The 24,714-nt window shown below is 48.2% G+C and overlaps 1 protein-coding gene across 20 annotated transcripts in view; it reads right to left on the bottom strand.

Moving 5' to 3' along the window:
- CACNA1E (calcium voltage-gated channel subunit alpha1 E) overlaps positions 1–24,714 on the bottom strand; it is a 607,618-nt gene that overhangs the window by 149,557 nt on the left and 433,347 nt on the right. For all 20 annotated transcript variants that reach the window (XR_014816369.1, XR_014816370.1, XR_014816366.1 and 17 more), the window contains one exon: positions 1,381–1,484. Coding sequence is in view for 9 of the 20 variants with exons in the window: in XM_084977828.1 (XP_084833954.1) it covers positions 1,381–1,484 (104 nt within the window). In the remaining 11 variants the exon portion in view is untranslated. The remainder of the gene's footprint in view (positions 1–1,380; positions 1,485–24,714) is intronic.

Below are 24,714 nucleotides of genomic sequence, written 5' to 3'. Positions count from 1 at the left end.
CTAGATCAGTTACCATTGACTGTCTTCAAAACTATGGTTGACATCGCTCATCTGTTTTCATGTCCTCTCCTGTTCTCTTTGTCACTGTATTCTTATCAAAGGTTATTTTCTGTGTTAGTGGAGACAACAAGAAATGACCAACTTGGAGTTCCCATCCTGGCTCAGCAAAAACAAATCTAACTAGCATCATGAAGACGCAGGTTTGATCCCTGGTCTCGCTCAGTGGGTTATGGATCTGGTGTTGCCATGAGCTGTGGTGCAGGTTGCAGACGTGGCTTGCATCTGGTGTTGCTGTGGCTACGGTGTAGGCCAGCAGCTGTCTCTCTGATTCAACCCCTAGCCTGGGAACCTCTATAGGCTGCAGGTGTGGCCCTAAAACATCAAAATAAAAAAAAAAGAAATGACCAACTTGATAAAATCTGCTATGTTTAAACAGAAGTACCACCTTATAAATTTCCATTTTAAAAACGTCTACCATTCAGACAAGAAATTATGTTCAGTTATACTTAGAAAAATCAAAGACCCTCTAAGACTCTGGTTTCAGCCCTCTTATTTTATCCTTTCAATTCCCAAAGTGAAATTTCCACTCAGGTTAAATCAGGTTGCATTATAATCTCTTCACTCCCCCTGACAAGTCCCAATTCCTGTTTGCTTATGTGACGCTCCCCCTTCCGGGAATATTAACTCCATTGACATATTTTATCCCATGACATATTCTGTACCCCAAGCAAAATCCTAATCCCTTAGGAAACCATTCCCGCTAACTTCAAACTATAGAAATCTGTCCTTTCCCCACACAAAGGAGCTGTATCTTATATTAGTCAGTAAAAGAACTCCTGTTTCCTGTCTCAAGTGTTTGTGTTATCTTCTCAGCAAAACATAAGGTTCTTAAGAAACTGTGCCTTTTGCTTTTATGTGTTCCTTGAAATGTTGACCATGACATTGAACACTGAGTACTTGCTGATGTACACTAATTCAAGCCGTACACTAATTCAAGCCACACATAAGGAATTTGATGTTCAATCCACAATACAGGAATAATCTTCTAAGGGTAAAGCCTAATTCTTATTAAACTTCATATGCGGAACAACCAGCACAGTGTTTGACAGAGAAGGTCTCTGATGATTAAGTGACAGAATGAAGGAATAGATGGATATATGGACTCTCATTAGATACCATGTTCAATGCTGGACCGATCTAAAGATTTTTTATCCTTTTTTATTCTTAAGGATAATAAAGATGATTAAAATGATGGTTCACAACTGCATTCCCAGTATCTAGAGTAGCATCTGGCACACAGGTTCCATGAATAAATCTGCCAGGAGTCGCAAGCATTCATTTAGAGTTAGAAGGAAGAGGAGAGAGAAACATCTGGCTTACCCGGAAAGCACTCCCAGGACTAGGTTGAGAACAAAGAAGGATCCAATGATGATGAGGGGAATGAAGTACAGCCAATTCCAGGTGGCTCCTAAGGCATCATTGGTCTGAAAGAAAGAAAGAAATTGTTCCTCAATACTCCATCAAGACCATCTGCCAAGAGAAGGCCTCCATGCCTACGGCTTCACATGTAGGGCAATGCAACACACCCAGTGCAGTACAGTTAAACAGCACCTCGCTTCACTCCCAGTTTGGTATGGTTGTAGATTAACTCATATTCTCCCATGTACACTGTGAAGGGTACTGTCAGCCTCACATATCATCCTAATGTCCTCACTCAATGAATAACTGAATCCAGAAGGTTCAAACGCTATTCTAAGATCATTCTAATAATCACTGGTTTTACAGAGTTTAGCGATGCGGGGTCCAAGCTTCTATAACTCTTGATTGGGCACATTCTCAAGACAGAGGTAGGCTGTGTCCATCACCTTATGCTTTTTTTTTTTTTTTAAAGGGCCATACCCTCAGCATATGGAAGTTCCAGGGTAGGGGTCCAATCAAAGCCATAGCTGCTGCCCTACACCACAGTCACAGAGACATCAGATCCGAGCTGCATCTGTGACCTACCCAAAAGCTCATGGCAATGCTGGATCCTTAACCCACTGAGCGAGGCCAGGGATCGAACCCATGTCCTCATGGATACTAGCTAGGTTTGTTACCGCTGAGCCACAACGGGAACTCCATCACCTTATTCTGCGGATGCTAGCAAAGGCCTTGACAGGTTGCTTGGGAGAGATTAGTATTATCACATCCTGCTCAGCTCTTGACCCTGGGCTCTGGCTTTCTCTCTTCCATCATAGTCCAATGTATAGAGCTAGGCCTACCTGGCCCTGAGAAGGCTCTGGAAAAACAAGGAATAAATCTAGATTTGAAGAGTGATCCCTTGCTCACTCTCTAATACTAACATATAGTGAACTAAAAGCTACATGGAAATACATAGTCTGGATTCTTATACCACAAGTGAGATGCAACCCCCTTGAATGGTAGAGGGTCGAGGGAGGATTATACCACAGGCCTTAGCCAAAAACAAGCAACTCTTGGTAGGATGTCTCATTAGGACCTTGAAACAGTTGTGGAGCATTCTGGAAAGTCCTCTCTAACACCTGAGCCTCTGGACCAAGCTTTGCCTTGACTCTCTCTCCCCATGATATCAACGCCAAATCTTCCTAATTCATCTATTGAATTGTCTCTTATATCACAGGGTTTTGAAATCCCCACAATCTCAACCCGCCCCCCACACACAAACTTTAATACTTGTTTGAAACTTAACCGTCTCCCAATTCACTGGAGAAACAAGGTCATCCAAATTAAATATCATACCTAAAATTCACATGCTAAATTAGTAAAATGAAGATCAGAACTCAAAATATCTTATGGCAAAGTGCTTCTTGTCCCTATGATTTATCATTTTTCTCTCTCACTACTAACTTTACAAATATATTTGGATCGCCTTCCTGCTTCCCCTGGATTTCTATGACATTCTATCTTGGTTCCCCCCTCCCCAAGTTGTCTCATTTTCTCTCCACCTCAAATTCAAAAATGCTAGTCCAGAGAATACAGTCTCCTGCTGGTCAGCTATCTCTGTATAGTAGGCATGTCCATGAAAACACAGCTTCTAAAGCAGCAACCTCTTCCACCAAACTTGTGTCTTTTTGTTCTTGCCCCTATACTTTTTAGAGAGACATGATTGCAAACGAAGCAGAATAAAAGTTAAAAACAAACACCTTCTTGAACAGAATGAACTAAAGCAGAGAGTGGCCAATTTCAGTGTATAGAATCTGGCTCTTTGGTTTAACCAAGTCTGGTGAGTCAAACGCAAGCAGGGAAGATGCGAACCAGAGCTCAGGGAACACTGCTCCTGATTATCAGAAGGAAGATGCAGAAGAACTGGATGCCATGGGCTGCACAGGGTTGGAATGGACATAGGAAGCTATTTTTTTCTGAGATGGTTGAGACATGGTCTTTTAATGAGCTGAAAGATAGATTGAATGATCCTTGTATAACCTCTTCTATCCTTACTCATGACTGTAACTGCAACATTCTGTCAAGACTGCTTAGCTCCAATGGTTCACCACTGGTGGTCCAGATCAGCCAACAGCACACACTCTATGGCTTAGCCAGCTCTCCTTCTTAGCATTCTCTGGCAGCAAGAACTGAGTTATTCCCAGCACGCAGATCAGAGCTCAGCTGCCAATAAACAGGAACTGGTGTTGGCAATGGCGATGAGGACATTGTGACTTTAAAGGCATCTCTGGTCCCAAGAGCGACTGTGTTATATTTCGAGGATGACTAGAGCAATTTCAGTTGGGTGACTATTTGCCAGGGATGCTGTAGAGTGAAGAATATTCTCCAAATTGTGTTCTTCGTATCACTAGAGATCTGTAAGAGGTTAATGTGTTCCGTGGAAAATGAGCTTCTGGAACCAAAAAACCCTGGGAAACATGGCACATTACATTTCCCCTTAGCCGGTGAGAAGACCCACCAAAAAGGCACATTATTAACTCTATTTACTCCACCATGCCGTACACTTCCTTGATGATAAACCTCCTTTTCAATGGAAATCTATGAACATATCAGGAAATAACAGCCTGTGAAATACAAGGAGACAAGGCCTCCTCTTCCAGGCCCAGAGTCTGGAATGTGCTTCCCAGCTTTTCTCTAAGATGCGGATGATGGAGATTGTCTTTTTACTCAGCACACTGGGAGGTATTTGGGTTTCTATTTAAGCAACATGAAGGCAAGAACCTTGACTGTCTGCTCATTTCTCACTCAATCGATCAAGAAATGACCCCAGTTTGAGTAAGATGAGTCTCATGTTTAAAATAGGCCCCCCAAAAGCTCCTTCTGATATTCCCCTCAAGCTTTGTCTGAACTGGTTAAAAAAAAAGCCATCCAGGAGTTCCCATCATGGCTCAGTGGCAACAAACCCAACTAGTATCCATGAGGATGCAGGTTTGATCCCCGGCCTCGCTCAATGGGTTAAGGATCCAGCATTGCCCTGAGCAGTGGTGTAGGTCACAGATACAGGTCGGATCCCATGTTGCTGTGGCTGTGGTGTAGGCCAGCAGCTGTAGCTCGGATTCAACCCCCAGCCTAGGGACTTCCATATGCTGCAGGTGTGGCCCTAAGAAGAAAGAAAGAAAGAAAAAAAAAAAAAAAAAACCCAGTCATCCACCATGGCTTGTTAGATGAGCAGAAGAGGAGCAAAGGAAGAGGAGGAGCAAAGGGCTCCTGGGGAGGAGCCCAGCACAGCAGAGCTGTGCCCTAGGGGTTATTAAGATGACTGAGAGCTTGCAAGGTTCTCCTGGGGAAAGCAGCGCCCCAAGATTCTTCACAAACCTTTTAATAGGCGTGCCGCACCCTCTCTACACCTTCCACCTCTCCCTCCGGTTTCCTCTGAGCTCTTCCCTTCCCCTCCCTCCTCTCCAGGTGGCCTCACACCCTCACCAGACCTGTCTGTCACTGGGATCGATGGCAGGTCCCCCAAGACAAGGGGACAGGCCTCAGCAGGCAGTGGGCAAGCAAAGGCCCGCACGCTTCCCTCCTCCCAAATTTCCAAATGGCAAGCACATTTCTTTCTGAGGCTAATTAGAGCTTCAATCTCCTTCTGATCCATCATTATTAAAACCTTAAAATTGTCCAGGGTAGGTGAGCCAACTCTGAAAGTATCTTCTGAGATGAAAAAGAAGAAAGGAATCTCCAACTCGGACAGCAGCAAGTGACCCCATTCCATAGGAGGTGGGAGGTCAGGAGTGCCAGGCAGCAAGGTGCAAGTCCTGCCCTCCCTCCCGGGTGGGCACGTGTGTCTGTGACATGAGCAGGATGTGGGAGAGAGGAAGGGCTACCTTGTGAGAGGGGAACTTCTCCCCTTCCTCCTCTCTCTACCATGCCCCCGCTACTGTGATGCCCAAGCACCTTGCAGGTAGGAGCGTCACCCTTTATCCTCCCTGGTGACTCTTCCTTTGGGGACAGAGGACAGTCATGCTATGTACTCTGTGCAAGATCCCCGGAGAAGGACGTCCCCTACTTTCTAAACATTGTCCGCTGGATACTGGCGCCAGAAGAGTCTTGTGGTGGAAGCTTCCCTGCCCAGACCGCTACTATGGAGCCGCTGAAGTGTAAACCGGGCCCCTCCCTGCAAGGAAAGCTACACAGAGAATGCCAGCCTCCTCCTTCCACGCCATTCATGGAACACCTACTCTGGGGCGCTGTGCTTCGGGGCAATGTCCTCTTCGTTAAGATGCTCGTTCTCCTCCCACTGGCCCAGTCAAGGCCCTAGCCTGGCAGCCCGGCTGCCGCCCCCCATCTCTCTCACCTGCTGATTCCCTGGGTGACACACACATGCACATGAGCGCGGGACGGGGGTGATGACAGACAGAGAAAGCAGTCGGGGGTGGCGGCCCACCTGCACAGGGAGTGCTCAGCGGGTACCAGGCCTGACACAGTGGGACTGTGTTCCTTTGGGAACCTGCCTGCCTGGGGGTGGTGAGCCTACCCACTCCCTGGGTAAACAGGCACACATGGCAATTACCACATTAATCTCCGGGGGAGGGGGAAGGCAGGGGTGGGAGGAGCAGGGCTGGAGAGAAAGATAGGGATGGAGATGGCAAGAGGAAGGGCTCCATGGTTCTTCTGGCCTGAGGCTGTAACCGCAGGGCTAGCCCCATTCTTGGAAGCAGGTCTCTATCAGGGTTCCACAGGGCTCTGCAGAAAACAGGCTAAAGGGCCTCCACATGGACATCCACGCGTTTCACAGGGAGAGCAGCTGTGACCAGGGAGGCTAGAGGACACACGGCTGAGTGGGGAGGCTGAGTGAGCTGGGGCTGGGAAAAACGAGGATTCCGATTCCAGGGTCCTTGTAGGGAAAAAAAGTGTCTGGGGCACACCTGCTTTCCAGGCTGGTGTTGGCGCCCGCTGGCGAGCCCTGGACTGAGCCAGAGCAGGGTTTCTCACTGGCATCCTGGACTGGAGAATTCTTTGTTATGGGGGGCTGTCCTATGGAATGCATTTGTAGGACCCCTGGCTTTTATCCACTAGATGCCAAGAGCACTCCCTGGGTTGTGACAACCAAAAGTGGCTCCAGAATTGCCACATGTTCTGGGAGATAAAAACAGCTTCCAGTTGAGAATGGTTGACCTTGAGGCTCAAGGAAAGACCTTGGGAATTACCAATTGAGCTCAGATGGAGGGGTGGCTGGAGAAGCCACTCCAGGTTGTCAAAGAGGCCAGGCCTTTCATCTGAGCAAAAGCATGTGTCTAAGACCTCTGCTGACCACCCTGGGGAGAGAGAATACAGAGAGGGCAAGATTGGAGAAGGAAAAGGACAGAAGCCAAAGATGATGCAGTGGCTGACTGCCTTCCCTGAGGGTACCAGGCCAGCATCCAGCTCTGCCCAGCTGACTGGCCTCCCCTGGGCCCCCACTCCCTTCCAGCACCAAGTGTATAGCTCCTTTGCATCCCGAGGGACTTGGGACTTGGAGTCCATGTTGCAAAGCCTAAATGTCTTTTTCGGTTTTTTGTTTTTGCTTTTTATGGCCTCACCTGCAGCATATGGACGTTCCCAGGCTAGGGGTCGACTTGGAGATGCAGCTGCCAGCCTATGCCACAGCCACAGCCACGCCAGACCCAAGTCGTGTCTGTGACTACACCACAGCTCACAGCAATGCCAGATCCTGAACCCACTGAGTAAGCCCAGGGATCGAACCCGCATCCTCCTGGATACTAGTCAGATGCTTACCCCAGTGAGTCACAACGAGAACTCCCTAAATGCCCTAATTTGTTCAACAAATTTGAGGACTATGTCCTAGGTGAGAGATATTCTCCTAGGTACTGGGGATAGATGATGAACCAAGAGCCTCAGGCCCTGGCCCTCAGGAACTAGGATAACTGGGAGACCCACATTCAATAAGCAAGCTCGCACACGGTATAACTTTAAACGGAGCTGAGTGTGACAGTGGGACCAAGCAGGCAGCTGACCCGCAGGTGCCTCTGATCTGGTCCAGGCGCGGTCAGGAAAGAGCCGGCTGAAGCTTTCAGACTAAGGAGGTACATGACAGTCTACCTCGGCTGAGACAGAGAGGGCAGAAAAGTTTATCACGGAGGAGAAAGGAGGAGGACAAGATTAAGAATGAAGCAGTGCCCAGAGACATAAAAAGCAAACACAGGGTTACCAAGGGGGGAGGAGGGGAAGGGGCACATTAGGAGTTTGGGATTAACATATATACACTTTCATATATAACAGAGATAACCAGCAGGGGCATACGGCATAGCACGGGCAGCTACACGCAGTGTCTTGTGATGACCTGTGCGGAAAAAGAATCTGAAAAAGAATATACACATGTATATACATATATACATATGTAGGTAACTGAACAGCTGTGCTAACTGCTGCGATGCTAACGCAACATTGTCAATCTTCAGTTAAAGAAAAAGAAAGCTCAAGAAGCACCAAGACGTAGAGGACACGTCAGAAGAAAAACCGGCCCAGGGAAGGCTCCCTGAGAATGAACTCCTGCGTCTTCGCAAGAGCAGCCCCAGGCCCCATACGGACATTGCACTGAAACATACAGGCCCCTTAGAGGACTTTTCCAAACTGTACATAACTGTGCTGGCAGCATTCAGATAACCCCAGCGTGTCCCTCAAGCCCCCATCAAAGCCCCCACCATCTCCTTCTCAAATGCATCATCCTCCTGACCATTATAACCACTGGAACCCATTGTTCCAACTGGGAACTCACATCGGCGCATGTCCCCGCACGTCCTCAATCATCCACACTCCCTCTGCGCTCAGGGGATTACATTCAGAAGGGCCCTTCCAACCCCGCCTCCTAGCCTGGCCCCCCCGTCCAGCTCTCAGGAGCCTGGATGTGGCAGATCCTCTGCTGCCCCCAACAGGGCTCCTGTGCAGCAGGTGTACCCGTCCTGCAGCAGCGCTGGGTACCGGCTAATGGCTCACACCTGGATCCTCCTCAGAAGGCCGCCCCTGGAGAGTTCCTGCTGTGGCACAGTGAGTTAAGGATCCAGCACTGTCTCTGCAGCGGCACAGGTTCAATCCCCAGCCCAGCACAGTGGATTAAGGATCTGGTGTCAGTCAGAAGAAAAAAAGAAGTCAGCCCCTGGCCAACCTACCCTCCTCATCTGGGAGTTCATGCCTGTCCATGGGGAGCAGCGACCTGTAACCAGTAACTCACTGATGCAGGAGTCAAGGGCCTGGCCCCTCCGCTCTGCGTGGGACCACCTCTGTGGTGCAGTTCACTCTGGAGCTTCCCCGGGGGATCGGGCTGAGGCTAAAACTGGTGAAACCACAGCTTTGTCTCGTATTTTCTCCTGATCTATTCTAATTTCCTCCATCAGTACGGATTTCTCCTGAAAGCAGTTCATGAATAAACCATCTCTGTCTCAGAGTCAGCTGATAGGGAGTCTAACTTAAGGCACTAAATCTCTTCCTCGTCAGGGTTTTGACCAACCTTCCAAAGCAGGTAACACCCTGCCCGATTTAAACAGATGGGTGGCGGATGGTGTTTCAAAAGGCAGAGCCCTCCCCTCTGACCCTGCCCACATTTTAAGAAGGGGACACAATGTACAGTAGAGCCTACAACGCCTGGGCAAGCAGAAGCTTGCGGATCATGGGTTTCTGCAGACCAGGAATCCCACTGTGGTTTTAGAGGATTATGAGGACATGCTGTCTCCCCCATCACGTGGTAGAAGAGGCAACTAAGGCCCAGAAAGCAAAGGGATGAGGCCACAGTCTAAAACCACAGTGGACCAGCTTCTTGAAAGCACGTGACTCACCAGACCTTGTTTGGTCCCACGTCTCTTAAAAGCAATCCTATGTACTATTACTCCCTTCCAGGGGAGAATGACAGCAAAGAAGAAAGAGAACACTAGGAGCTGGCAGCCAGAACAGAAGAGCTGTCTGCCCAGCCCCTGAGCAAGAAAGAAGGGTGGGGAAACAGGTGGAAAGAGTGAGGACAGCGAGCCCCGGAGTGAAACCCAGCCACCTGCTGCCACCCAGCAAGGAGGCAGAAACTGTCAGCCCTGGAGGCAAAGCATTTCATTCCATTTCACATCCCTGAGCATATTTAATAAACATGCTAAGTCTCTCCACACAAACAAGCTCCAAAGGCAGCATGTGGCTCAGCCAGAGGCCTATGATACGTTATTGAGGCTCTCCATGCTTTCTGGCTGTTCCAAGCCCCCCGGACCTGATGGCCAGCGGTCACGTTCTCCACTGGCCTGGACTGTCAGTGACCGTCGTGGAGGATGCGACAGCACCCCCCGGAGAACTTCCGATGGGGCATTCCACCACCTAATCTTCTTCTTCTTGGACCAGTGGAAAAACAGAGCAGGACCAGCCCAGCAACGAGAAAAGGTTGAAGAGACAACACTCCCAGCCTCGTCCACGCAGCAATAGGATGCTAACGAGACCACCTTGGAGCGCTCTGGGCCAGGTAGCTCTGCTCGGCGTCACGGAGCAGGATGCACTGCCCCGCCCTGGACATGGGCAGGGATCACCACGAGGGCTGGGCCAACAGGTATTGATGTGTCTGTGAAAATCCACCCACACACGTCGGAAGACGACTCACAAGTAAATGTCAAAGTGACGGAGGGTGAGCAGAGCCACGTTGGACCAAGAAGGCTTCCATGTCAGAGCCTCAGATCGCACAGGGCTCGGGGCCCTGCTGTGCTTAACTTCCTTGGGTGAAATCCTAACAATTCTTATATCATTATTACATTATATCATTATTAGTGAGGTTGATTCTGTCACCTCCCTTCCTGAGCTCCGGCCCAGGAGCCCAAGATAGAGATAAGAGATCCTTCTAACTGTTGACATGGGTTGTAGTTATACAGGGGCTCAATATTCTCGTCTCTCTACATGTGTCTATGCTCAAGAATCTTTCTATAATAAAACATTTTAAATTTTCTCCAAATAAAATTGAACAGGTTTTTTATATGGTTCAGGGTCATGTGTGGGTATGAAGGGAAAAGTCTTCTTTTAGTCAAAACAGTGAAAAATATTGACAGTAATGACTGGGGAAAGGGTAGAAATTCATGATTTAAAAAAATCTTTTGGAGGTGCCACTGTTGCACAGTGGGTTAAGAACATGACTGCAGGGCTCTTTGGTGCAGAGGCCTGGGTGTGATCCCTGGCCCAGTGCAATGGGTTAAATGATCTGGCATTGCCAGAGCTGCAGCTCAGATTCAGTCCCTGGCCTGGGAACTTCCATATGCTGTAGGTACAGCCAGTAAACAAACAAACAACCCTTTATTCTTTATAGCAACTTCGCTGCCATAACACAGAGTCCTGAGGAAAAACGCCAGCAAGAAGGTCCTCCTGCCTGGCAATTACAGCAAGGTGCTGAGACTTCAAAACCATGATTTCTTGGTTTCAAGCCATTCTTACCAAGGAGTAAGAGTAATGCCCGTGGCCATCAAATAAATGAAGCTTCCTGGCTTGGGGCTTCTTCAGAGAACCAGTGGGGCTTACCAGCCTTACCTAGTGTTTCACACACAATCATTAATTAAGACAAGGATGGTCAGTGACAAATTACTTCACCTGCTCGGGAAGCCATCGTGGAGGGAGTGAAAGAACAATGATTATCCTGGGGCCACTGGGAAGCCAGACAGTTGACCCTACAGTGAGCCATCCGGGCCAGCGTGGGAAAAGGCGAGCGTGCCACCCCATGCAAGTTGGCCGAAGTGCGCTTCGGAAAGAGGGTGCTTCTTATGACAATCAGCTAATACGCATCCCGCTTTCTCCCATTCTACACGGCTGGCTAATGAGATACTTCATGTGCTCCTGCAAGAAAGTCAGACACCGCAAAGAGCTCAGAGAATGAGAGAACAGACGTCTCAGAGGACCTTTCCTTTGAGGCTGAGCCACTAAGGACGCCCGAGGCTTGACAGACCCACTACACGCTAAGAGCTTTGTGTAGGGTCCACTGTATTCTAGAAAGACTGTGCTGATGACACCCGTGCAAGAGGTCTTTGACCAGTCCTTAGCTGGCTGTCTGCTCCATACCATGGTCCTCAGAGATCGTTCCTTCTAGGTACCATGATTTGGTGCATTTCCATGAGTGCACTGTCCCCTCCAGCTAACCAATCACTATTTTCCATGCAGTCTGACATGAGGACTGTAACCTTCATCCTCTTGCAGATTACAGAGCCAGGAGGAATCACAGCATCTTGCACAAACCCCTCATTTTATGGATGAAGAGCCAAGGGTCAAAAGCTAAGTGACTGCTCCAAGAGGCTCCACTAGCTGATTATAGAAGCAGAACTAGGACTTCTGACCCCGGTCTGCTCTCCACAGCCAGCCTCTTCTCTACATGGTTTAAGTACTGAAACGAAATATGCATAGCCCTGTTCCCTCTGGCTATTCTGCATATAGTCAGTCTAGCCTCGTGCTCTCACTTGGAAGCCACCTGACATTGAAGACCATGACGATGTGTCTTACTTGTTCTGACTGTTCGGAGCCTGGAGCTGTGAACATGGCTCTTGGATTTAATGAAGAAAGAAATATGGGAGACACTCTGGCAGGCTTCCTGGGGCCGTGCCTTCACCTGGACTTGAAGCAGGAGAAGGATGTAGATTGGCCCATCAATGGAGGAAGACAGTCCAAGAAAGGGAAAGAGGTGGGAATGATGAAGCCGCAGACAGTTGCTGTGGGCAGGAGCCAGTAAGCAAGACGAAGAGCAACAGGCTGCAGAGGACCCTGGATGGTGGACTAAGTGTCTGGATTTTCTCACTCCCATGGGCTCTTCCTTCCTTCCTCCCCACCTACTCGCTCTGTCAAGCCATGGGTTCCCTCATACTGGAGAACACGGCTCAGTCTCCAGGCTTCCCCTAAGCACATCCCTCTCCAGAATTCCCCAGCACTTAGGCACATCCCAGAGGAGCATATATATGCATTTGACACTTTTGAGTGTGTACTCTGCACAAGATGAATGAGAAAGGAAAATAGTCCTTGAGGGCCTTGGTAGCCATAAGAAAGCCAAGGCATGAGTATAAATGCCTATAATTAAAAAGAGAACATTAAGTGCTGCCCTTGGGTTTTTCTTTGTACTTAAGTACAGACCCTCTTTATATGTTCTCTTTCACATATTGGTCCTCCCTTTCCATTCGGGCTGACTTTTTCTCAAAGACAGAAGGGCATCTTGTATTCCTCTGTTCACTCTACTGATGCCTAGAATATTATTCTACAAACAAGGGATCCTCAACAACGCTGTCGATTAATAAGAGAGGTTACCACCAGTACTATTCTTCTGCCTTGCAGGCCTATGTGAGTTTCCTTCTCTGGAAATAAATACATCACCCGTAAAGTGGCATCTCTGTTGATACATAGCAGGAACACTTAGTTAACTCAAATATTCAGCACAGCACATAAAAGCAGACACTCAAAACAAGAGCTTGTGGTAATCATTTTTCTTTCACTCCATCCACGATGGATTCCGAGCAGGTAAAGTAATTTATCACTGAACATCCTTGTCTTAATTAATGATTGTGTGTGAAACACTAGGTAAGGCTGGTAAGCCCTGCTGGTTCTCTGAAGAAGCCCCAAGCCAGGAAGCTTCATTTATTTGATGGCCACGGGCATTACTCTTACTCCTTGGTAAGAATGGCTTGAAACCAAGAAATCACGGTTTTGAAGTCTTTGTGTCTTCAGACTTCAAGACAGATCTCTGGAAAACATCTTCGATTAACTGTGCATTGGTGTTGATAATTGTGCTAATAAAATACCCAGTCTTCCATGCCTATTTACGGTCTGAGAGTCTCTCCACTCTGGTCCTGCTGGATCAGAGTTTCTCAAAGCACACTGGGCTGCAGGTGTGCCCCACAGGTCACTCCACTAACCTCCCACGGCCACTTGCAGGGCCTGGCACAGCCAGAGTCCCCAAGGCTGGTCACCTCCACTTGTGCACAGCCTGGTCCACTCATCCCGGTGTTAGACAAATGTTGTTTTTTCTGTGTGCCATGATGTGAAAGAGAATGGGAATCACTGTGCCAGACGGCCATCTGTCAGGGACACTGAGGAGGGAATTCCTCTCTTGAGTAGGTGCCTACACCAGACAACAGATGTGGGGTCCCTTCCCACTCAGACCCATATTCCTCACTCTGCTTCTCCTCTATCTCATGGACTATATTCTCTGGTCTCAATTCTACCTCTCCCCCCCAAAACCTTCTCTGTTCTCATCTCTTGCTCTCTGCTGTCTTGTTCACATTGTTGCTGCCCTCCTGGAAATTCACCTTGGTTCTTCTTCTTTCCCCTAAGGAATTAGAGTTTATTCTAATTGAGAATTCCCATTGATTTGGGGGTATCACAAGGTCAAAAGAGAATATAGGCTAATAAAATAATATTGTGTACTATTTCACCAATCTGGGAACCATTGGAAAAAAATGCCTTTGGGCTTTTCCCATTCTTTGCACAACTGTTGTTGCTGCTCATTAGGGTGGAATGTACTGAGATCAACCATGATGGGTGACTAACACAAGAATGCATATGAGCTGTTGGATGGCAGCTCCAACGTGGACCCAGTCAAACCTATTTCTGGAGCTACTGAGAAGATCTGATGAAAACATTTTTATCCACACATCCTCCTGTGACTTATACCCTAAGACTCTGGTAAAATTGAGAAAAAAAGAGAATCATGGCTTCCATCTGTTAAGCATCTCTACTCTACGCTGAACACCGAGCCTAGTGCAAAATGTATATTAACTCTAATGTTCACAACCAGTTGCGAATATTAAGAACAATTGTGTTAAAAATAAACAACAACAACAACATCCCTGGGCCCAAAAAGGCAGTGGACTTTCCCAAGGTCTCATAGTTAGCATATTATAGACTCGAAATCCAAACCCATGTTTGATCTCCCCTCAAAACAAAACATTGAGTTGCCTCTTGCGTGGTGGGAGAAAGGCAGGGAGAGGGAGAGGGAGGGAGGGAGGGAGGGAGGGAGGGAGGGAGAGAGAGAGAGAGAGAGAGAGAGAGAGAGAGAGAGAGAGAGAGAGAGAGAGAGAGAGAAGTGCTGTTTTAACATGGAACATATTTGTGAACAGAGCCATGGATGCAGGTATTTACAACAGCAATGCCAGCAGAAAGAATAGTTTCTGGCCAACTGCATGGTGTGATCCTATCTGAATATTATATTATTTAACTCCTTTGATGTCCATACCTCAACTCAGTGGCTTCTTCCCTACCCTGGATATCTGGTAAGATAGGAAGACTGTCACAGCAAGTTCCCTGGCTAGTAGTGCAACAGCTGCTCTGTTGCCAGGGTGATCTCGCTAAGTGGGACAAACGACTCCCAGCCACAGTTGGCTTTAGTCTTCAGAGCAGGGGAAAGTTGTCATTCTAACCAACATAGCTCACCCTGTCTCTCGTCTGCTTAAAACCCTCCAGCAGTTGCCTGTGCCAAATCCCCTACCAAGAGTACCCACAGCCCAAGCTCTCTGGCACAGCTCCTGCCTCCCCATATCCCAAGTCACACGGCCACAGCCCGCTATTTGTAATTCCCTCATATGCCTTGTGCTTTCATATTTCTATGCTTTGGCTCATCTTGCCCCCACTGCCTAGAACACCGTCTCTGCCTTTTCCGTGTGGAAAGCCTCTACACAGCCCTGATTAAATGTTACCTTTGCCAGGAAACCTTCCCGGCGTCGGTCACTCTCTGCACTCTAGGATGCCACGCAACTCTGCACGGGGATCACTGCTTGCACGTATGTCCTTCTCTACAAGACTTGACACCCCTCAAGAACAAGGAGGAGGTCTTAAGTGTCCATCTATCTGCCCCGAAAACCCAAGTTAGCTCTCAGTGGTGTTCAGCAAGTGTTTGTTGAGTGAATACGTAAATAAGTGAATAAGCTGAATGCATGATTCTGATTACATCTAAAGCAAGCAAAAGGGAGACAAGACAGAAAAGATGCTGAGATAGAGGACTTCTCAAAGAGTTAATTAAATGCCTAGAGTTTTTTTTTTTTTTTTTTTTTTCCCATCACTAAAAGGGCAGAGTCCCGGGATGACTAGAGAGGGTTTATCAGGGATTATCACTTAATAAGCCTTTCCCAGGTGTATCTTGCCACTGAAGGACTTCATCCTCTAATCCTCTCCAAACGAAGAAAGGCTCTATCACTCTCATCTCTGATGAGCTCAGGAAAGAATTAAAAACAAAAATCTGGTGGATTCAGCCATTTCATCCAGCTACAGTTTCAGCTGTAAGGCTGGGTTTGAAGGAGGCTGCAAATTCTGACTTGATACTGAACGTGAATGTGGACTGAGTTCTGATGGGGCCCCAAGGCAGAGATTAGGAGAACTCTCCGTGATCTCAAAACTACAACAGAGAAGCACATCTCTCAGTGACTGGCGGGGTGGGGGGTGGGGCTGGGGGTGACAAAGAGAGGAGAGAGCAGCAGAAAACACTGCCTCTTTGATGTGGCCTCTGCATACGAAGGTGATTGGGGAGAAAGCCAGTCTCAGGGAAGGGGACTCTGGATCCTCTCAATGTCAAAGCTACATTGAAAACTTTCTAGGTCGCAGCCAGAAGGCTCTGTGTTCTGTCCTCTTAAGCTCTGTGGGGGCAGAGATGTTTTATGAGCTGGGAATGCTTTTAAGCTTCCATCCTGACAATCCTCCCTCATCCTCCCAAAGGAAAAAAAAAAAAAAAAAAAAAGGCACTGTCAAAAAATCCTGGCCATCCTTCAGTGCCTTTCTTAGACTCTGTCTGCATGACCTGATGCCTTGACTGCCCAGCCAGAGCCCTCTGGTGCCCCAGGAGCTTTTCAGACTTGTTCTGAGAAGCTCTAATTCCCACATTCAGAGCCAGCCCCAAACCATTCTTTTGGCTAAACCTTGGTGATTTATTGACTCTGAAGGGTATAAATTTCTCTAGGCAAACTCTCTTGATATTTATCATGAGGTCACACAACATCAATAATAAGAGCCAACGCTTATTGGAGCAATTACTATGCACATTTTTGCCCACATGTGCACACTTAATCTTCTCAAGAAGGCAGAAGCAGACTTAAAGTCCTTTGAAGCAGATGCTAATGCTGTAGCCTTTGTCTCCAATGAGGAAACTGAGGCACAGAGTGGTTGAACAACCTGCCTGAGGCTGCACAGGCAGGAAGTGACAGGTCTAGGACGACAGGCAGCAGTCTGACCCCACTCAACACATGCTGGGCTTGATACAGGAAATGAAACAGAAAATGCTTCACAAACATTGTATATGAATATTATTTAAGTAAGTGAAGCTCAGGTCCCCTTAATCTTTGAAAAAGGGGAAGAAAGAATGAATGAATCACTATTATTTATATCCATTTCATCTAAATATTTTACTTGCTCTATGCAAGGAGATTGGTGCCTACTTCCAAACCTCTCATTTCAGGTGATTGTAATATTTATCACACCATATAATAATTATTTACTTGTAAGTCCCCTGTACGAATCTGTGAAATCTTGGAGGACAGGGTTGTGTGTGTCTTTGTGTAGCTTACCTGCTATAAGTACTCTGAATACTGCTCGATTCACATCTGTTGTACGAACAGGTATTGAGCTAATCAGATCCTTTAGAATAGAAACGTAAAGGAATAGTCCAGAGCCATAACTATCTTAAATTGGATGAACATAGTCCAGATCGGTGATTCTCAAAGGTGACCCCCCAGCCTCCCAGCATCAGCAGCTTTGGGGACCTTGCTAGACATGCAGGTTCTCGGGTTCTGGTGCACACCTCTGTTTGTTGTTTTTTTCTTTTTTGGCCACCCCGCAGCACGTGGAGTCCAGGCCAGGGATCAGACCTGATCTGTAATTGCAACTTAAGCTGCAGCTTTGGCAATGCCAGATCCTTAACCCACTGCACCAGGCTTGGGATCAAACCCATGTCCCAGGGCTCCCAAGATTCTGAAGATCCCACTGCGCCACAGCAGGAACTCCCCCCAGTGCAGACCACTGGATCAGAACTCTCAGGATGAAGCTCGGCACTCAGGCACCTGTGTTTGAACAAGCTCTTCAAGCGATGTCTGCTAAAGTTTGAGAACTATTCTAGAAAAAAAAAAAATCTGCTGTTGGTAGTCTCCGTTGCTGTGCTGATGTATCCAGGAGTAAAAAAAAAAAAGAGAGAGAGCAAGAGAGACATCAGAGGAAGGGGAATGTCTGAGGTTGAGTGGGGAGGAAGGAATGGGGAGGAAGAAAGATGAGAGAGGGTGTGGGGCAAGATGGAGAGGAAGGAGAAAGAGGGCGGGTGAGAAGGAGCCTGATGCACCTCGAAATCTCCTAGGAATGAAATGGGTCCAGGATCTCAGCTGCGTGTTGCCATAGCAACAAGTCCAGTGCCTCCCCCGCCCCCGTTCCAGGATGACCAGGCATTAGACACACCTACGCGGAGGCCTGAGCCCTGCAGAAGGATTTAAGCTTCAGTGAGTTGGAAAAGCGCAGTGAGGGGAAAGCTTAAGGGAACAGCTCCTACACAGGCTCCAGCTCCCAGCCAGGCTCCTGGAAAGGTCGTTTCTTCCTAAGGGCAGTGCTCAGTCTGGACAGGCAGTGGAGACACGGCCATGTGGCTTTGCTCCTCTGCACCCCAGCTCCCAGCGTCACACAGCCTGGCTAGGACAGCCCTGCCACCCTCCCTGTAAGAAAGGATGAGTGGCTTAAGAGGAGAGGGAGCTGAGTGCACCGGGCTGCAGGGGTGGAAGCAGAAGGGAGGGCACCAGGGGGCAGGCCTCAGAGGCCAGGGCAGAAGATCAAGACTAGGGGCAGAGTTGGCGTGAGGAGTCAAGGTCAGGAGCTCTAGGGGGAGAACAAATGGGTAATGAGCAGCAGAAGGTTTGTGAGACTTCTCGGCCCTTTGCCGGGAATGGCTGAAGCTTCCCAGGCACCCACAAGGCAAACGCGCAGCCAACCGGCTTCCCTAATAAAGGCAAGGCAGGGGCTGCAGGAGGACACAGGAATAAGCAAAACGCACCAAGCTCCATACGCTCGATGGAAATAACTTTGGGAAAGCGAGTTTACAGCCAATTAGACATTAAAAGTAAGATATAATTGCTGTTGCTATGTTTGTTTCCAAGAAGAACTGTGTTATGATTAGACTAACAGGCTAGTGTTAGAATTCTGAGCAAACCACATGGAAGACTTAGCCTCGCTTTGTCTCCGCATGAGAGAAGAAAGCAGATGAGGAAGGGCTGAATCAATAGAATACCGCTATGTTCCAGGTATCTGCCCTCTGAAAACCCCTGTGCAACCCTGGACACTTTTTTGGAGGAGGGGGGGTGGGAGAGAATATGCTGAGATTTCTCCTATCGGATTACCTCTAATCCTCATGAGGACCCAACCACGTCATCAGTGCAACCCCCATTTTATGGATGAAGACACTGAGCCCAGAGAAGTTGAATAGCACGTGGGTAGGAAAACAGATGGGGTTCAAACCCACTTCTGCCTGACTTCAAAGACCATGCTCCTTTACCCACAATAAAGGACACGTTTCTGTCCACAATGATGGAGCGGGGAGAATGGGGAGGGGTCTCCATGTTACCCAAGGGTGTGTGCCTGTTCCAGCCAGAACTGGGAGTGTCCCACTGGACAGGTTACCCCTGTGAGATGAGACTGTGTAAGGGGACAACACTGCCCTCACCTCTAATTAGCTCTGTGACACGAGGCAAATCATTTACACTCCAGCTGCCTCTGTGTCTCAGCCTGTATAATGGGGGTGATAATCCCTATCAAGAAGCTGTGCTAAGAAGATTAAGCAAACAAATGTCTGAGGGTTAACGCACCCCACCCCTCACCACGCCCTAGCTGTGCAGCCTCACATACATAGCTTAGCTTTTCTGTCCCTCAACTGTCTCACCTCTACAAGGACTGGCTTAGAAATAATCCCGTCAAAACCTTCAGCTCAAGGGACAGCAGGCAGACAGCATGTGGTAAGTGGATGCCCTGTGCTCTGGCCAGTTCAGCTCCTCGGAGAGGACACACCCAGTCCCCAGCCGCTGGGACCATCTGCCTCTGCTGCCAGCTCCCAACTGCACCCCTCACTGGGAGCTGCCCTGCACCTCTGAAGGGGCACCGAGCTTGCCTGGTGTGGGTCCGCCTCGCCTCTGTCCGTCTCTGGCCTCCTCACTTCCTCTTGCATTTTTCCCCCAAGCACACCCCACTTAACACGCTGCGTGAAATTCTCCAGGGCAGAGTTGCCTTCCAGAAACTCTAATCTAAGATCAGATCTAGATCTCGGGGCTCAGCAAAGAGTAACTGATAACAGCAATTATGATAGCTTTCAAACCCAAAAGGTGATGATATTTGTCCGTGGGACTCCCGCAAGCTTTACAGAGGTATTGGCCAGACTGTACATGTGTTAAGGAGCAGGACTGTGTCTTCAGTGTCTTTATGTTGCCCCCCAAGTGCCCTCAAGACAGCAGGCCCTCTAGAAACCTATCTGCCTTGTTGAGGCTATATTTCCATTCAGCCCAGAATCAAAGCAATCTGCATGGGTCCAGGGGGTACAGATTTCATTTCCACAGTGTTGACATACATGGTTCATAACTGGGGCACACAGAGTCTCAGCAGTGAGGGACTTTATAAATGAAATCCCTCTGACGGAATAACTGTAAAAATGGGCCACGCAAATCAAACTAGGGAAGTAGGTTATAGGAACTATTATTGTCATTAGGTTTTCAAAAATTAAACAGTAAACAAAGCTCACATCTGTAAAGACAGATGTGGCTGACCTGACCCTCCAGCAGAATTCTCCCTCCACCCCCCTCCCACCAAAGTGACACAAAAAGCCAGTGACAGCGCTTGGAATAGACACGAGCTCCCTTATTCCCAAACCTGTATGCTTGTAGGCCCTCTATAATTGGCTCCTCTGAAAATGTAGGAATGAAAGAAAAATGGAAATGCGCAAACTTGCTCTTTCAGTGCCACCAAACAGGTGAGCCCGCCCTGCTGATGTTTCTCAGTGACAGCCCTGTGTTGGCTGCACAGTGGAGAGAGGCTAAGAAAAGACGTCCCAGGCAGAGAAGGTGTGCCTGCCAATACCGCGCATCAGCTCATTCAGTTCCAGGTGAGTCGGGTCAGGCTGGAGTCCCTGGGGCTCCCCAGGGTGGAGCCCTTCCCTCGGGACACTCCCAGACAGATCTGTTGCTATTGACATCTGTCTGAGTTCCAGGGGGATCTTGAGATGCACAGAGCAGTACTGCCACCATCCCATGAAGCCTGGGCTGAATCTGATCTCCCTGGGCTTGAGGAGCCAGACAGGAGGCCCCCGGAAAGGCCATGTGGATTGGGGGTGCTCCCTGGGGAACCACTCTGAGCCACCCATTAGAAAAGATGCTCCAACTGAGGACTGCTCAGCTTCCCTTCAGCTGGCAACCAGAGGCAAGAATATAGGCATTTTTACCCGCTGAGCTTTTATCGTGCTCCCCGGAGGCCGAGGATCTGGCTTTTTCCCTTGCTCTTCCCTGGGGAGGGAATGCCGGCTTGCCCTCAGGTGCTCAGCACCCACTTCACTGTGAAGGGCAGCATCCAGCTGAAAGGCCAGCAGGAGGTGCTGTGATGAAAGGTCCCTCCCCACTGCCCTGCCTGCTGTGACAGGCCTCTGAGAATACAGCTCTGGGGACTCCCCGGAACCCTCACACACTGCAGGCTTCTGTGTGCTGCTTACGGAGCACCACTTATGCCCAAAGCGCTACGCTGGGGGAGCAAACTGTCAGAGACACTCCCAGACCTCAGGCGGCTTAGGAGGCAATAGAGGAGAATGGCCAGGACAATGAATCAAGGCATAATACATGATCCACCAAAAAAAAGGGGGAGGGAGGTCTGACAGCTTGAGTGGTCCTATAAGACTTTCTCAAAAGAAAAGTCAGGAGCTCCCATCGTGGCTCAGTGGTTAACGAATCTGACTAGGAACCGTGAGGTTGTGGGTTCGATCCCTGGCCTTGCTCAGTGGGTTAAGCATCCAGCGTTGCCATGAGCTGTGGTGTAGGTCGAAGACATGGCTCTGATCTGATGTTGCTGTGGCTGTGGTGCAGGCCAGCAGCTGTAGCTCTGACTGGACCCCTAGCCTGGGAATTTCCATATGCCGCTGGTAGAACCCTAAAAAGCAAAAAAGAAAAGTCAACCTGGGACCTGAGAGCTCCCTGCAGAGCACATCCATTCTCAGCCAGAGGTCCCCACATCAGCCCAGGCTCATTAGCGCCCAACCCGGACCCCGGGACAGCGTATAATCACCTCATTAACCAAGCATCACACACCTGGCTGGCAGCTTGGCTGCCCTGGGCACTGAGCCCATGAAAGCGCCCCTGTGATGCTGTGCCAGGCTGGGTTTGTTTGTTCTTAGACAGCAGGCCTCCATGGAGCCCCACCCCGCTGATGGTGACAAACCAGACTCCTTCCAGTCAGGCCTTCTGGCTCCCTGGGGACAATTCCAGAAGGTGCTAGCCCACCTGGCCTGAGAGGAATCAGGTCAGCATTGGAAAAACCAATCCTAACACTTGGAAGGGGAGGCAGGCTCAGAGCCAATACGTGCGGAAACCCTGGCAGACAACAGGCAACTGTGTGTGTGTGTATTTAACTTATAGCTAAGAAACGGATGGATGAATGAAAGACAGGGCCTCAAAGTGGGGAGGCTAAAATAAAACAGGTGTCGTGGGTAGCATCGATGGCACTGCTTTGTTCTAGGCATGATTTTAAAGTCCCTGGAGTGGGGTCAGAGTGCTCACCTCACTTAGCATCATGTCACTGTCCTCAAGCTGGTGTGAACCACAGAAGGGCCAGGCAGGAGCAGAAAAAGCATCCTAATCAGTTTTGAATCTTTACGTACTTGTGAAAGTTTAAATTACAAAAGCAATGTGCATTAGGACGAAGCACCAAACAACACAAAAACATGTAGAGAAAGTGTAACATTGCCCCTCACCGCCCTTCCCATCCTGCTGGGTTTCCAGCATCCAAGGCCTGCTGCGGACACGTCCCACCCATCCCCCAAGTGCATTCCAGCTGACACACAGCACTGTGCTATTTGTGTATTCATTTCGGTGGAGTCTGCCCTACACACATTATGCTGTAACTTGCTTACCTTATGTAAAACACATCAGGAATGTCCCTGCAGGATAAACACATCGACTGAATTCATTAAAATACACACAGACACCCGCCACGGGCACGTGCACCACCACTGCTAAGTGACCTGCAGATCTCTCTACTGACGTGTGTTTGGTTTTGCTTTTGCTTTCCTTGCTGTAAAACAAGGCCCAATACCCTCTCTGACAGATGGCACCCTCGCCAACTGGTCTTTTAATTTCAAGAGAAGGGTGTCTCAAAAATGGGCTTACCAGGGGGTCAAAGGGAACACATATTTTCAGTATTCATTCCCCTAAAGGCTGTAGCAATCATCAGATACTCCACCAAAATTTCACGAGTGCCTCCTCTTCCACATCCTCACGAGTACTGGATATTATGACCCTTCCTTGTTGACTGATCTGATGGCTGAAAAATGGGTTTTATTTCCTGGTTTATTTTGCATTATCTGGGTATCGTCATCATTTCAAGTATATAAACCACAGCCATTTGGATTTCCTTCTCTTTGAACTGTTTTATTTCCTTTGTTCCTCTATATGGTTTTTTATCTTATAAATTGTTGGGGGTCTTTATATGTCAAATTTACATGACACACTAGATTTGATGTGCCATTTTTCTCAGTCTATTCATTGTCCTGTGACATTACTTATGATGCCTTCTGCCACAGGAAATCTGTAATCTCTACATAATCGTTTCTTTAAGTTGCTGAGTCAAGTATGAGAGTGCCCACTGGAAGTTAGAAGATTCTTTTTTTCTCTCAACCTTCTTTGGGGGTGCCCTGCTTTATGAATGTTAAGATTTTGGCGCTATAGATCGAACTTTGAGATTGAAAGAAGGCAATTCACACTACGAAATCCACACATGTACATGACAGAAACGTTGAGAGAAAAGTAGTCAAAGAACCCCTTCTGATGATGAGAGAAATAAAGGTTTCAAAGGTTTCACCAAGGTTCACTCCATGTCGAAGGCTAAGCCAAGACCATCCACGGCCGGCTGCTTGTCCTGACACTTAAACCACTCAACACTCAAGCCCACCGTGCCTCCGACCCTGAGCATCTTGGGGTGGGGGGCACCACTCAAGCAAGGTCCTCCTTCCATCTTCGTCTCCTTCAGCACTCAGCTCAGGCATCATTGATACCACCCCCCCCATCTCCCTAGACAGAGGGACTCTGCTCCAATGGGCCTCCTCGCACTCCTTGATATGTTACATTTCTCTCTCCTTTGGTAATTATTTACCTGTCATTTGCATTTATATTCCCAACACCCATTCCTGTGCCCAACCCACAGTATTTGCTCCTTAAGTAGCTGGTGAGAGAAAGGGAGCAAAGAAAAAAGCAAGAGATGGAGGAAGAAGCACTACAATCCAAAGCTAAATGCTCACAGTTAACTGCCAACTCAAGATCAATCAGGAATGAAGGTTAAACATTGCTGAAATTACAGGGTAAGTTAATGAAAAAAAAAAAAAGATTCCATTTACAAAAAGCTGATTGACACACAAAATTTCGAGAACATGCCTAACTCATAAAGAAAGGCCCGCCTACACTTCAGGCTGGCGAAGCTGCCTTTCTGCAGCTACCATGTTTCACTCTGGGACAAATGGGCTTTGGTCAAGGATAAAGTCTAACTATCTATTTTGCAGACTCTTAATGAGTTTTGGAATGATCCCTATTATTCAGCCCTAACTGCAGCTAATTATCTCTGAGTTAATCTTAACATCTATATCCCCCCTCAAGCCTCTTCTGTGATTTAAAAATAATAATAATGCACATGATAGTCTTTGCATGTCAAGCTTGCATCTTCCAGAAGCAATATGATTTTGAATTGACTATCAGACTACAAAGAAGGCCACTGGCAGTGAGCTCCTGGGAGAAAGGACTTGGAATTTTAAATAGAAGAAGGATAATCTGGTCAGACAGAGTGCTTCTTTAGAAATAGAGTCTGGCTTCCTCTCCGCAAGCCCTATGGACATTTGCTCTCCAACTTGGTCTCATGTATGTCTGTAGAGTGAGTGCTTCCATTCCTGGGGGATGCTGAAGAATTTAAGCAAAATGGAAGGTTCCTGAGCCACCCCCAGTGATCAGCACTGAACATGTGCATCTGTAGGAAGAGAGTGGAGCTTTTCACCTAGGATGGGATGCAAAGGTTGCCGGCTCTGGCCAGTGACACACAGCCCACCTCAACCCCTCATCACGCCATAGAGCTTCTGGGTGGGTTTTTTTCCCT

Source organism: Sus scrofa, chromosome 9 (assembly GCF_054392235.1).
Source record: "Sus scrofa isolate SSC_HxYL_T2T_F1_AM1 chromosome 9, Sscrofa_HxYL_maternal_Yorkshire_Landrace_v2.0, whole genome shotgun sequence".
Taxonomy (NCBI): Eukaryota; Metazoa; Chordata; class Mammalia; order Artiodactyla; family Suidae; genus Sus; species Sus scrofa.
The sequence above is the reverse complement of the archived record's forward strand: the minus strand, read 5'-3'. Positions and strand labels throughout refer to the sequence as shown.